Here is a 12836-nt window from a genome sequence, read left to right as displayed (position 1 = left end):
TTTCCATCCATTATAATGGTTGAAGTAACTGTATTCACACTAGTTATCTGGTTTTTGTAAATACAGGACGACTCGATATAGCATCAGAGCATTTAATCTTCCTAAAATATAATTTAAAATACACTTATTAACACCATTCACCCCTACTGCAGTTTTAAATATAATCAGAAATCATTCACCCTTACAATGAATACAGGCAAACAGAAAAGCAAGATTTTGCCTCAGTCTCAGCCCAGTTTAACTATTCTTAAAATCATCAATCGGGTTTGCCTCGGCTGTCTTAAAAAAAAATAATACATTCAAACATTTGTCAGTCATGGTCCATACATCTGAGGAATATGAAATGGAAATGAATGGGGACTGATGTTAATTTCCCCTTTAATTCGTCCAGTTTAGAAGATTACACTTAAATGGGGTTAAATGCATCTGAAAATCTGTGAATTCAGAGCCAAAGTGCTTATTTTCTGCTGACATCTGTAGCATTTAAATAAAGTTTAAAGAAATAGTTCACCCGAATGTAAATTTGCTGAAAATGTACTTACCCTCATGCCATATAAGAAATGGATACGTTTCTTATCAGAAACTAGATTTGGAGAAATGTAGCATTGCATCGATTGCTCACCAAAGGATGCTCTGCAGTGAATGGGTGCCGTCAGAATGAGAGTCCAAACAGCTGATAAAAACATCACAATAATCCACAAGTGATGCAAGTAATCCACTAGCTGTATATCTGTAATAAACTAATCCATCACTAATATGTGTTTAACTTCAAACCACCGTTTTCCGCTAAAATAGGAATCCTCTATCCATAATATTGCTTCAATAAAAAGGTCTGAATCAGGGGTGAAATCTGCACAGATCAAGCACCGTTTACAAGCCAAAAAAAATATTTGGGTGTATTTTGATGTGAGAGGACACAGGAGATGGACTTTTTCCACTGGAGGAAGTGTTGTTATGGATTATGGCCTCGTATTTTGGCCAGAAGTGATGCTTTAAAGTTAAAACAAACTTTTCACGTCACAACACATTAACTGATGGACTGGAGTGGTGTGGATTATTGTGATGTTTTTATCAGCTGTTTGGACTCTCATTCTGACGGCACCCATTCACTGCAGAGCATCCACTGCTGAGCAAGTGATGCTAAATTTCAGTAAATTTTCAGGTAATGAACTATTTCTTTAACTTCTATTTAACCTAGAACTTACTTTAGCTTCTCAAACACTATTAGAGGGTGAAATATGAATTTAAGTGCATTTCCTGAACTAAAACTGAAGTAAAACTGAATAACTGACCCCAACATTGAGATTTGTTTGCATACACACTTCAGAAACACAATACGAATGATCCATATTGATTTCCCAAGCTATTAAATACATTAGAAACTCTGTACAATTCAAAACATAACCTTTTCAATCATTTCTTGATATCGTTCCTCTCAAAACATGATGAAAAAACGTCTCTTGGGGTCGACCGATGTCAGTCAAACAGTAAGATCGGGAACTTTACGTAATAAAAGCAAAGCGTGTGTACAATGCTTTAGTCCAGCTGAAAAACAAACAAACATCTGCTTAATTGTGTCGTTGTCACTGTAAGGCCAAGACAGGAGCGCAAGATATGAGGGAGTGTGTGTTTATCTGCATGTATTGTGAGAGAACGCGAGTGTTTTCATCATTTGTGTCGGCTACAGGCTCTGTACAGAGCGAAGCCCAGCATGGCGGCTATTGTGGCGCCCAGAGTCACACGCAGCCAGAAAGACGTGCTGCTCATGTCTGATCCGTTCAGGTGCCTGCAGACAGGAAGTGACATAGATTAAGAGAGATTTAAATACACTCAGCATTTCTAGTGACCTTGGTGACATGCATCCAGCCAAGCAAGCTCATTTTAATCTTGCATCTGCAAATCTTTAAAGTCAACAGGCAATGTTTGTAATTCAATTTATTCGACATAAATATTTACGAGTGGTATTCAATGAAAAAAAGTAGGCAATTTTATTAAACAGGAATTGACTGGATGGGCTTGGCGACATCAACCCAAAAAACAAAGCAGTTCGAAAGTCAGAGTGAGCATTACTTTTTCATTTACACAAAAGATTAAAAAAAAATATATATATATATTTTGGCTTCTTTAAAGTGGTTTAAATTAAATTTAGCAGTTTAATACTTAAACTTGTCTTGATTTAATTATTAAATATACAATTAAATATTTCTGGTTCTTTGAAGTGGTTTTATTTAAACAAGCTTAAATGTAATGGCAAAAAAAAAAAATTAAATATAAAATAAAATATTTAATTAAAATTTAAATGTACATTTTTTTTTCTAAAATTTCTCATTTAATTTTTTTTTATTTAAATTTTTTAAAATAAATATATATATAAAAAAAACAAACATGTATGTACTTACGGGTACATGGCAGCCCAGGTGAGCTTGCTGTAAATCTGTGTGTGAGTGTGTGTGAGCAGCGTGGAGAAACGGAGAGGTGAAGGCAGCCGATGTTTGTAACAAAACTCAGACGGGCTCATCCCATGATGCTGTTTGACTTCTATCAGATCAGCTTTGGAGCCCACAACCACACACGGGATGCCACTGTCCATGTAGTGCTGCTAAATACATAATATAATACACACATGTACTTCAAAAGCCAGTGAAACAGATGGTATGTCTTGACAACTCCATCACTTCCGCTACTGAAGTTGCTGCGTTTATTTGATTTAATAATGTGAAATATTCAATACTGTGAAATATTATTGCAATTTAAAATACATATAAATGTAATTTATCCCTAAGCTGAATTTTCAGCAGCCATTACTCCAGTGTTCAGTGTCACATGATCTTTCAATAATGTCATGTCTGATGCATTTGATCAATTTAATGCATCCTTGTTGAATAAAAGCAGTAATATCTTTCAAAAAAATTAACTTTTGAACAGTAGTGCATGTAATCTTTTTGTTTACAAAATTCTGTAAAAACACCATTTAAGAAAAAAACTGAGAGATCATAAATAGATTTGCTTGAGTTATATTAATAGTGTAAATGTCAGCCAAACAGGCTTCATGAGAAATAAATAACTTGCATCATATATTATTCACAGACAGGTATCATGTTGTGCAAGGTCATTATGGGTTATTAAATCATTTGGATGATGTGATTTTAATGTGGTTAATGAAAGGCGTGTGTCCCGCATTACTCCAGAACTAAAGCGTCTCGTGCATGTGTGGTCGTCTGTACCTTATAAATGCTAGCGCAGTAGTTAAACGAGTCCGGGTCGCTGACATCATACATGAGACACGCCACATCACACGCTGCGTCTGCTGCTTTTAGAAACTCTGTTTCCACATCCACCTCCTCCAGCTGTGAGAAATAACACACACGTCAGGCGGGAGCCAATAAACTACAGAGCGTGCAAAGCATTATAGACGCCACTTACGATGAGGTACTTCTCCTGATTGGCTACTGAGATGGTGTTGATGGCGTATATTGTGGGGGGACCGGGGTTGCGCTCGTTTCTCTGAAAATACACAAAATACACCTTCATCAACTTTGTTAATATTTGGTAGATCTAACCAAAACTATTGGGAGTCACAAAAAACATAAATATGTCCTAGGCAGACTATTGACTGTGGTTAGATACCAAACGTAAAGCATGAAAACCTCGTTCTAGAGTAAAACTCCCTTAAGAAGCAACAAGTACTATTTTGTAACCATATATTAATGCTATTGTTTGAATGTAAAAAATATTGGTCATTGTATGTATTTTCATTGTACAATGGGGAAAAATAAGCATCAAAAGAGAAACCATTTGCTTAATGAAAAGTAGAAAATCCACGAACCTTTAAATTTTCTCTTTATTCATAAAAATTTTATTGGTATATAAAATATATATTTAAAAAAATAAATATGAATTATAAACAATTAAACATTAAATATGTTCTGATTGGCTCTGATTTGACTGCAGGTTTAAATTTTTTTCCTTCTTAAAATCTCATTGGTATATAAAAATCTAGTTTACAAAATAAGTAAAAAGTATAAAAAATATATTAAACATTAAATATGTTCTGACTAAATATGACTAAAGTTAAATTTTTTTATTTATTGTGTTCTCAAATCATATATAGAAATATATTAAACATTAAATATGTTCTGATTGACTGCAGTTTTAATTTTTTTTATTTGTGTTCATAAAAATCTCATTCATATATGAAAAATATATACAAAAAATATATAGAAATTATTAAAAACATTAAATATGTTCTGATTGACTGCAGTTTTAATTTTTATTTAATTATTATGTTCATAAAAATCTCATTGGTATATAATATACTAATTATAATATGACTAAAGTTTTTATTTTTTATTTATTGTGGTTATAAAAATCTCACTGGTATATAAAAATATATACTAAAAATATAAATAAATATATTTAACATTAAACATGTTCATTTACTAGGTCATTAGAAATCCCATGGGTATATATATATATATATATATATATATATATATATATATATATATATATATATATATAAATATATCAAAGATTTCATATGTTCTGATTGGCTCTGATTTGAATGCAGTTTGTACTGACTGGCCTCATGCAGTATTTTGTAAAGTAAAATTGCAAACAAAAGTTTTCCCTTCAAGTGATTCTCTCACCTCGGTGCTTCGCTGCAGAAAAGCTTGGAGGAAGTCGGTCTTTCCCGTTCCGCGTGGACCGATCACTTTGCAGAGGAACACAGTGCGCTGGGTTTGTCTCTTCTCCAGGTCTAAGGCCTTTTCTCTGGTTACTAACATACACACAGAGAAAAAGAAAGAAATTCTCTTCAGTGTCCGTCTGATCAAACATAGCCAAAAATATATTGTATGAGTCAAAATTATAGATTTTTCTTTTATGCCAAAAATCATTAGGATAAAGATCATGTACCATGAAGATATTTTGTAAATTTCCTACTGTAAATATATTAAAACTTCATTTTTGATTAGTAATATGCATTGTTAGGAATTCACATGGACAACTTTAAAGGTGATTTTCTCAGTATTTAGATTCCCCCCCCCCCAGATTCCAGATTTTCGAATAGTTGTATCTCAGACAAATATTGTCCGATCCTAATAAACCATACATCAATGGAAAGCTTATTTATTCAGCTTTCAGATGATGTATAAATAAAAATTTTGAAAAAGTGACACTTAAGACTTAAGGTTTTGTGCTCCACGTGTGTTGCTGCCTCATTACAGTGTTATTTCTTTAAAAGAAATGTCTTTTAATTTTACAGTATATATTTATATATAACATCAATGTATTTTACAACAATACAAAGAGCAATGTGTAACATTTTACCAGATTTAGTCCTACACTTATTCACTTTTATTTGTTCCCCAATAATTTTTTTTTCTCTAAATGTTTAGATTTTATCAAATGACTGTGCACTCATGATTTTTCTAGTGTAACTTTAACTGCTGAATTATCCACTGACCTAGTTTTTAATAGTATTTTTGTCATAGATTATGATTATATCTTTTAAAATGAAGTTGTCTATATGTAGTAGATTGTGTTTAACACACAAAAGAGTGATGATCAGGTCAACACACACAAAAGTACACTGATTTAAAAATTAAAAAAAAAAACTGCGCTGTTATTGAATCGGACGATACTCAGAATTGTTGGTACCGGATCGGATTGGTTCTGCAAAAATGGTATGGGTGTAACCCTACCTGTGATGGCGGAGGTCTGGGACTCTCGCTCCATCAGAATGGGATAGCCGAGGTAACCAAGATGCTCCAAACACCGGTGGACATCCAGATACGCAGACAACCTGCGGTTTATTCAAAAACACATCAAATTCAGAACGATAACTATCAATAATATTCCAATTCTTCTTTATCCCAATATCCCAAAATCCTTTACGCTATGCTAGTTTCCTGCACAAATAAATGACTCTTATGAACTGGTTCTATTAAAGGCACAATATGTAAGATTTTGTTGTGTATACGGGTCCAGAATCGCATTAAAAATGTTTTTGCTTCATTTACATAGCTTATATGGTATCAGCCCATATATGGGTTCATTTGAAAGCTTAGAGTCTCTTCTTTACATAGAATACCATAACTTTTGGTTTCATGATACATTACCTACCAGAAAATAATCGATTTAAATGTGTATTGCAGTGTTCAAACTTTGACTCACATCCACTGGCAGAAGTACCCATGCTGTGAGATGTAGTTGTCGTCTGATAGGGGGACGTTACTGTACACCTCCGGGCCCCAGGGCATGTAGGGTAAAATGCTAAACAGATTCTTCAGCTCTGCGGGAGAGAGAGCTGAATCCTTATCCTGCAAGAGGAGAGACGCAATCAACAGCCCGACGAATCGCGCAAAGTTCATTAGAGGAGCAGATGTGAGAGCTCACCTCGTCGTACTTATCAAACAGCTTCTGGAGGAACTGATGACCCAGATGATTCAGCTCCGTGGTGCAACCCACCGATACTCGAAATCTATAAACACACACACACAGTCACTCAATACTGGTTTTTGTCCATGCACTCACGTGCTCTCTCATGCACAGACGTACGGTGGGTAGAGGTAGTCATCGGTCAACTCCAGCGTGTCATCGTAGCCGAATTTACGCAGGATGGTCCAGGTGGTTTCATGACGTCCTCTCTGGATAAAGAGAGTGTTCAAGAACAGGAAACCTAGGGGAAACACACAAACACACTTGTTACAGTGTGTAATTATGATTAATGTACAAACGGGAGCGGGTCTAATAAATATGAATATCTGTGTTACCGTTGAGTGTGAGTCCGTTGTCCTGGACTCCATCACTGGTGTTCTTCCACACGACTGTCTTCACGTCCTCTAGAGCCTGAGGAGCCAGTGGATTCCCGAAACACAATTTCTACACACACACACACACACACACACACACACACACACACACACACACACACACACACACACACACACACACACACACACACACACACACACACACACACACACACACACACACACACACACACAAACACTCATTCAAATCAGCAGTATTCATTTAAGTATATTATTAAAAGAATATTTTTAGTTAATGTTTAGTTAATATTTACTACTTACAAGTAATTACGCCACGCTACACAGGACAATTGGTTTGGAGAATAAATTAAATTAATTAACTACAATTTATGCATTTGTTAATTAGGGGGGGGGGGGGGGGGGGCGATTTAAGTTGGTATTTTATATATATGTATGTATATATATATATATATATATATATATATATATATATACATATACATATACATATACATATATATATTTAAAACCTACTGAAATAGTGTTTTGAATTACTGTTAACTAAAACTATAAAAAAAAAATTCATTGAAGCAATTTTTTTATAATTAACTGAAATAAAATTAAGTTAAGAACTAAAAAAAAAAAATCAAAGCTAAACACAAATATTACAAAAAAGCAATAAAAAAATAAAATTACTAAAAATATAAACTATATTTAAAAGGAAAATGAAAATCTAAAAATAAAAGCTAATTCAAATGAATGATAATTACTAAAATTGTATATAAATAAAACAAAAATGTCACTTAGAGACAACAAAAGAACACACAAACGCAAAATTATTTCATTTATTTAACCCATTTAAAATTCTTAATAAAGGCCTCAAAGCAACTGCACATAATTAATCTAAAGAAAATATTAAATATTAATTAGAAATATAATTTTTAATAAACTTTAACCATACTTTGTGTATCTTTTAAACATCTGTTTTGCTGACAGAGAGATGGGGAAAATATGTTGAATAAGATTTAAATGGTTGATACGATCAAATCACGATGAAAATCCTGCCTTATATTATTTTCTGCTGTATAATCCATTTCAGCCCCAAATCGGCCTCATTAAGGAAGTGAATTAAATGTGTTAAAAACGTCATTTCTTTTTTGTTTGCTCACCTGAAAGCAGTTGAGTTCGGCGTCACTGAGAATGTGATCGTTATCCTGATCAGAGATGCTGAAGACCCGACTCAGAGCTCGAACACACTGCCGTTTCAGCTAACACACGCAAACATTCATAAATCTTACATGAACTCATGAGATGAAGCCGGGCAGAGATGTAGCAGTGTGTGTGTGTGTGTGTGTGTGTGTGTGTGTACCTGTTTGTCTTCAGGGTCGTAGAGCGGAGCAGTCGGGTGCAGAACGGCCTTCTGGGCGTAATAAAAGAGCTCCGAAATATTCTTCAGATTCTTAGCTGAGCACTGCACACACAAATGCATCATCATATAATCATATATAATATATTCATAATCAATAGCCACCTAGGCTAAAAAGATGCCATCTAGGTAGAATGCTTACTAGGTTTTAAGAAAGATCCATTACATTTTCAATATTCAGTACTTCATCAGTAACCAAAAACACTTTAAAAAAGTATTTTTTTAGCTCTGCTGAAATAGAGTTTCAATACATACAAACCATAACATTCACAAAGCCAAACGTCCTCTCCAGTCCGCTAAATAAACTAGAATAAAATTACTTGTTCTAATAAACAACATTCAGAAAAACAAGCCAATATAAAGAGTTTAGCCAATCACAGCAGCGCTCATTTATTTACAGAATTCTTAAAGGCACAGCTGCAAAAAGTCAGGTCAGAGAGAGGGTCAAATTAAACTAAACTAAAAAATTGAGATAATGACCCCTTTCATACATTCATGCTAATCTATATCAGATTTGTGTGAAATATGTTGACGATTCTCTTGAGTGTGTGCGGTTCGAACCTCCACACACGTCTCGATCTCTGAAAACTGGTTCATGATCGGCAGGATGCTTTCCATGGAGCTGCCAGAGTGCAGGTCAGACTTGTTGCCCACGAGGATGATGGGAATCCTACGGCAACAAAAAGAGACATATTTTATGGAACTCCTAAAAAACGCAGAGGCACTTACATAAGAACGGAATCCATACACATACTTGCTTCCTTTTTCAGCACCACCGTTCACCAGCGGAATCCATTTAGTCCTGATCTGAGAGAAAACACACGGATAAAATCAGTTCAGGGAAAATAGAAGACAGAAATATACTGATAATGTTCAGCTGATACCTTGTCAATGGTTTCCTCTTGTGTGACATCATAAACCACACACACAACATTAGCCTACAAACAAGAAAACAATCATAGAAAATTCATATAATAATCATATACATTTTACACACACACACACACACGTATATATATATATATATCTATATATATATTATATATATATATATATACAGTAAGACCAAAAGTTTGGAACATTACTATTTTTAATGTTTTTGAAAGAAGTTTCTTCTGCCCATCAAGCCTGCATTTATTTTGATCAAAAAACATACAGAAAAAACAGTAATATTGTGAATATATTATTACAACTTAAAATATAGTTTTCTATTTGAATATACTTTAAAAAAATAATTTATTCCTGTGATGCAAAGCTGAATTTTCAGCATCATTACTCCAGCCTTTCAGTGTCACATGTAACATCCAGTCTATCACATGATCATTTAGAAATCATTCTAATATTCTGATTTACTTATGAGTGTTGGAAACAGTTCTGCTGTCTAATATATTTTGATGAAATAAAAGGTTAAAAAGAACTGCATTTATTTCAAAATAAAAAAAAACAATTCTAATAATATATATTCTAATAATATATTTTCGTTACTATCACTTTTTTTTATCAATTTAAACACATCCTTGCTGAATAAAAGTATTGATTTTATTTAAAAAAAAAGAAAGAAAAAAAAAATTACTGACCCCAAAATTACTTGACCAGTAGTGTATAATTGTTATTCACACAAATATTTTATATTTTAAAAACTTAGCTTCTTTTTTTTTTTTTTTTTACTTTTTATTCATCAAAGTATCCTAAAAAAACGTATCACATGTTCTGAAAATCTAATTTAAGCAGCAGAACTGTTTCCAACTTTGATAATGAATCCCTCATATTAGAACGATTTCTAAAGGATCATGTGATAATGATCCTAAAAAATTCAGCTTTTGCAATCACAGAAATAAATGATAATTTAAAGTATAATAAAAGTTAAAAAACAATTATTTTAAATTGTAATAATATATCACAATATTACATTTTTTTCACGTATGTTTGATCAAAATAAAGGCAGGCTTGATGAGCAGAAGAAAACTTCTTTCAAAAACATTAAAAATAAGTAATGTTTCCAAACTTTTGACCTGGACTGTGTATATATACATATATATAGAGTATAATATATATATAATACAGATATATATCTATATAACATGATATATATATATAATATAACTATAAATACATATATATATATATATAGATATATATATATATACTAATATAGATATATATATATAGATATATATATATCTTATATTACATATATATATATATAGCATATATATATATATATATATATATATATATATATATATATATCTATATATCTATATATATATATATATACATATATATATTATATATCTATATATATATATATATATATATATCTATAGATATATATATACATACACGCATTTATTTAATCAAAAATACATTAAAAACAATATATAAGATATATAAAAAAATTATTTAACTCATAATTAATATATTTTACTCAGCAATAATGCATTAAATTGATCAAAAGTGACTTCTAGAGATTTCTATTTCCAATAAATGCTGTTCTTTCAAACATTATTAGTAATAATAAATATTTCTTGAGCAGCAAATCAGCATATTAGAATGATTTCTGAAGATCATGTGACACTGAAGACTGGAGTAATGATGCTGAAAATACAGCTGCACATCACAGGAATAAATTACATTTTAAAATATATTCACTTAGAAAGCAGTAATTTTGAATTATAAAAATATTTCGCAATATTACTGTATTTTATCAGATTAATGCAGCTGTGTTAGGACAAAAACTTTAATTAACATGAAATAGATGTGATTTATGTGATCAGGAATATTCTCACCTTTATGATTTCCTCCCTCAACACTTCATCAGACTGTTCACTTTCTGCAGAGACACACTGAGTGTTAATAAAACACTACAGGGCAGATATTATGTCATTCAATACACACACACACACACACCTGAATAGTCGACTATATGTGTGGGCACTTTCTCAGGCGTGACGTCGGCCGGTATGGTGATCTCTTCCGCCCGGAGAGGGACCTGACGGCACAAACGCATGAGCTTCCTCTTACTGCATCACTCAAACACAATCCAGACCAGAGAGGCTCATGGGTAAACTCACCAGCTCGGGAAACTCCTCTCCGACCAGAGACATGATGAGAGAGGTCTTTCCCACTTTGGCTGCAGGAAAACAAAGGTCACATGATCAACGTCTGCACCGCAATCACAAACGCTGCGTCTGTGATTTCCTTTGCAAATCAGTGTGGTGTTAGTTTGATTTCCAGCTTTATTAGAATGTTTCCACTCTTCATCAGTGTTGAATCTTATATGTGATGTGTTGGGGTAAAATTGTAGCTGTACTTCTATAACTTTAAAAAAAAAAAAGCACACTCCAAAAGAATGCACTTCAGATATATATGCGCTATATCTAATTCAAGACGCTGATATGCTCACCAGGGCTGCATTTATTGGATTAAAAATACATCAAAAATTATTAAATATTATTACAATTTAAAATAACTATGTTCTATTGTAATATATTTTAAAATGTAATTTATTCCTGTGATGCAAAGCTGAATTTTCAGCATCATTACTCCAGTCTTCAGTGTCACATGATCTTTTTTTTTTTTTTAAAGAAATCAATACTTTTATTCAGCATGGTTGCGTTAAATTGATCAAAAATGACATTAAATACATTTAAATTAATGTTACAAAAAATGAATGTTACAAAGCACACAAATATATATTACTGTCTACTAAATACAAATAACGAGTCTTAAAAATGCATTAATTTGAATATCTATCACATATAAATATCTACTAAATAAAGCAGGGTTTAATTAACCGATATTTAATGTCTAATTAAACTGTAATCTGTGTGAACGACTTGCTCACTTGATAAAAAAAAAAAAAGTTAATTTTTATGTGTTTTGATTTTGCATGATTGTAAAAAACAAAAAAAAAAAATAATACAATACAGCACTTCTCTCAACAATGATGATTGTCGCCCCCTAAACAAACAACCTACCACAAAAAATAACTACCATATCCTAAAACCCGCTTAACACTTTGCCAAAAATAAATAATATCTTACGTTCCCCCAACAGCAGTATCCGGACATCGCGTTTCATTTCACTACGCTCTCCGACAAGCTGCGGCCCTCTTTGCCAAAAACTTCAAAAAGCTCAGTGCTAGTTTCTGACTAGCCCCATTCCATCCAAAGAAACTGTCACCGCTGCAGACTTCCGGTTTGAGCCCAAATGGAGCGCCCTCTACCGTGCATTTCCGTCGTTTTTTGTTCGTTTCACTATTTATGTATTTGTTTTTATTTGTATACTACTTGTATGTGTACTTTCTCTATTACAAGAAAGTTACACATTAATAATTATGCTAAAAAAGCTTTTTTGACTGAATAAATAAATAAATAAATGGGGATTAAATAATATCAATATATTGGCTCACACTGGTAGTAATTTATGGAAAATACATTACAATTCCATTAAAAGCATTGAAACATGAATAATTCAAATTCTAATACATTAAAAGCATTGGAATACAATTCATTTTTTTATATAAAATGATTTGAAAAATATAGAGGTGATACTACATTCATATATTTAATTTATATGAGCTAAAGGCTTTTTATTGTCTGTTATATAAAGTTATTGTAAGTGTTAACAAA

The 12836-nt window shown here is 32.4% G+C and overlaps 1 protein-coding gene across 2 annotated transcripts; it reads right to left on the bottom strand.

Moving 5' to 3' along the window:
• Positions 1-1066: 1066 nt before the first annotated feature.
• On the bottom strand, positions 1067-12418 carry LOC109090380 (mitochondrial Rho GTPase 2-like). Of its 2 annotated transcripts, none has more exons than XM_042714739.1 (19): positions 12249-12418; positions 11277-11335; positions 11113-11194; positions 10992-11035; positions 9087-9140; positions 8957-9009; positions 8764-8872; positions 8146-8247; positions 7946-8044; positions 6777-6885; positions 6562-6682; positions 6400-6484; positions 6178-6323; positions 5706-5806; positions 4650-4780; positions 3424-3504; positions 3225-3347; positions 2400-2596; positions 1067-1786 (listed from the first exon to the last, which is right to left on the bottom strand). In XM_042714739.1, the coding sequence occupies exons 1-19, from the start codon at positions 12283-12285 to the stop codon at positions 1669-1671; spliced, it is 1851 nt and encodes a 616-aa protein (XP_042570673.1). In that variant the 5' UTR covers positions 12286-12418; the 3' UTR covers positions 1067-1668. The 2 variants fall into 2 exon arrangements, with proteins under 2 accessions (XP_042570673.1, XP_042570672.1); XM_042714738.1 differs by having other exon boundaries at positions 1068-1786; positions 2400-2599; positions 12249-12416.
• Positions 12419-12836: the final 418 nt, after the last annotated feature.

The sequence above is a fragment of the Cyprinus carpio genome, chromosome A24, assembly GCF_018340385.1.
Source record: "Cyprinus carpio isolate SPL01 chromosome A24, ASM1834038v1, whole genome shotgun sequence".
NCBI classification, from domain to species: domain Eukaryota; kingdom Metazoa; phylum Chordata; class Actinopteri; order Cypriniformes; family Cyprinidae; genus Cyprinus; species Cyprinus carpio.
The sequence above is the reverse complement of the archived record's forward strand: the minus strand, read 5'-3'. Positions and strand labels throughout refer to the sequence as shown.

Coding starts and splice junctions, on each gene's coding strand:
- LOC109090380 (XM_042714738.1), bottom strand. CDS start 12,285: ATGAAACGCGATGTCCGGATACTGCTGTTGGGGGAAC. Junction 6,324..6,399: donor TGTTTGATAAGTACGACGAG/GTGAGCTCTCAC, acceptor CTCCTCTTGCAG/GATAAGGATTCAGCTCTCTC. Junction 3,505..4,649: donor TTCTGCAGCGAAGCACCGAG/GTGAGAGAATCA, acceptor GTGTATTTTCAG/AGAAACGAGCGCAACCCCGG.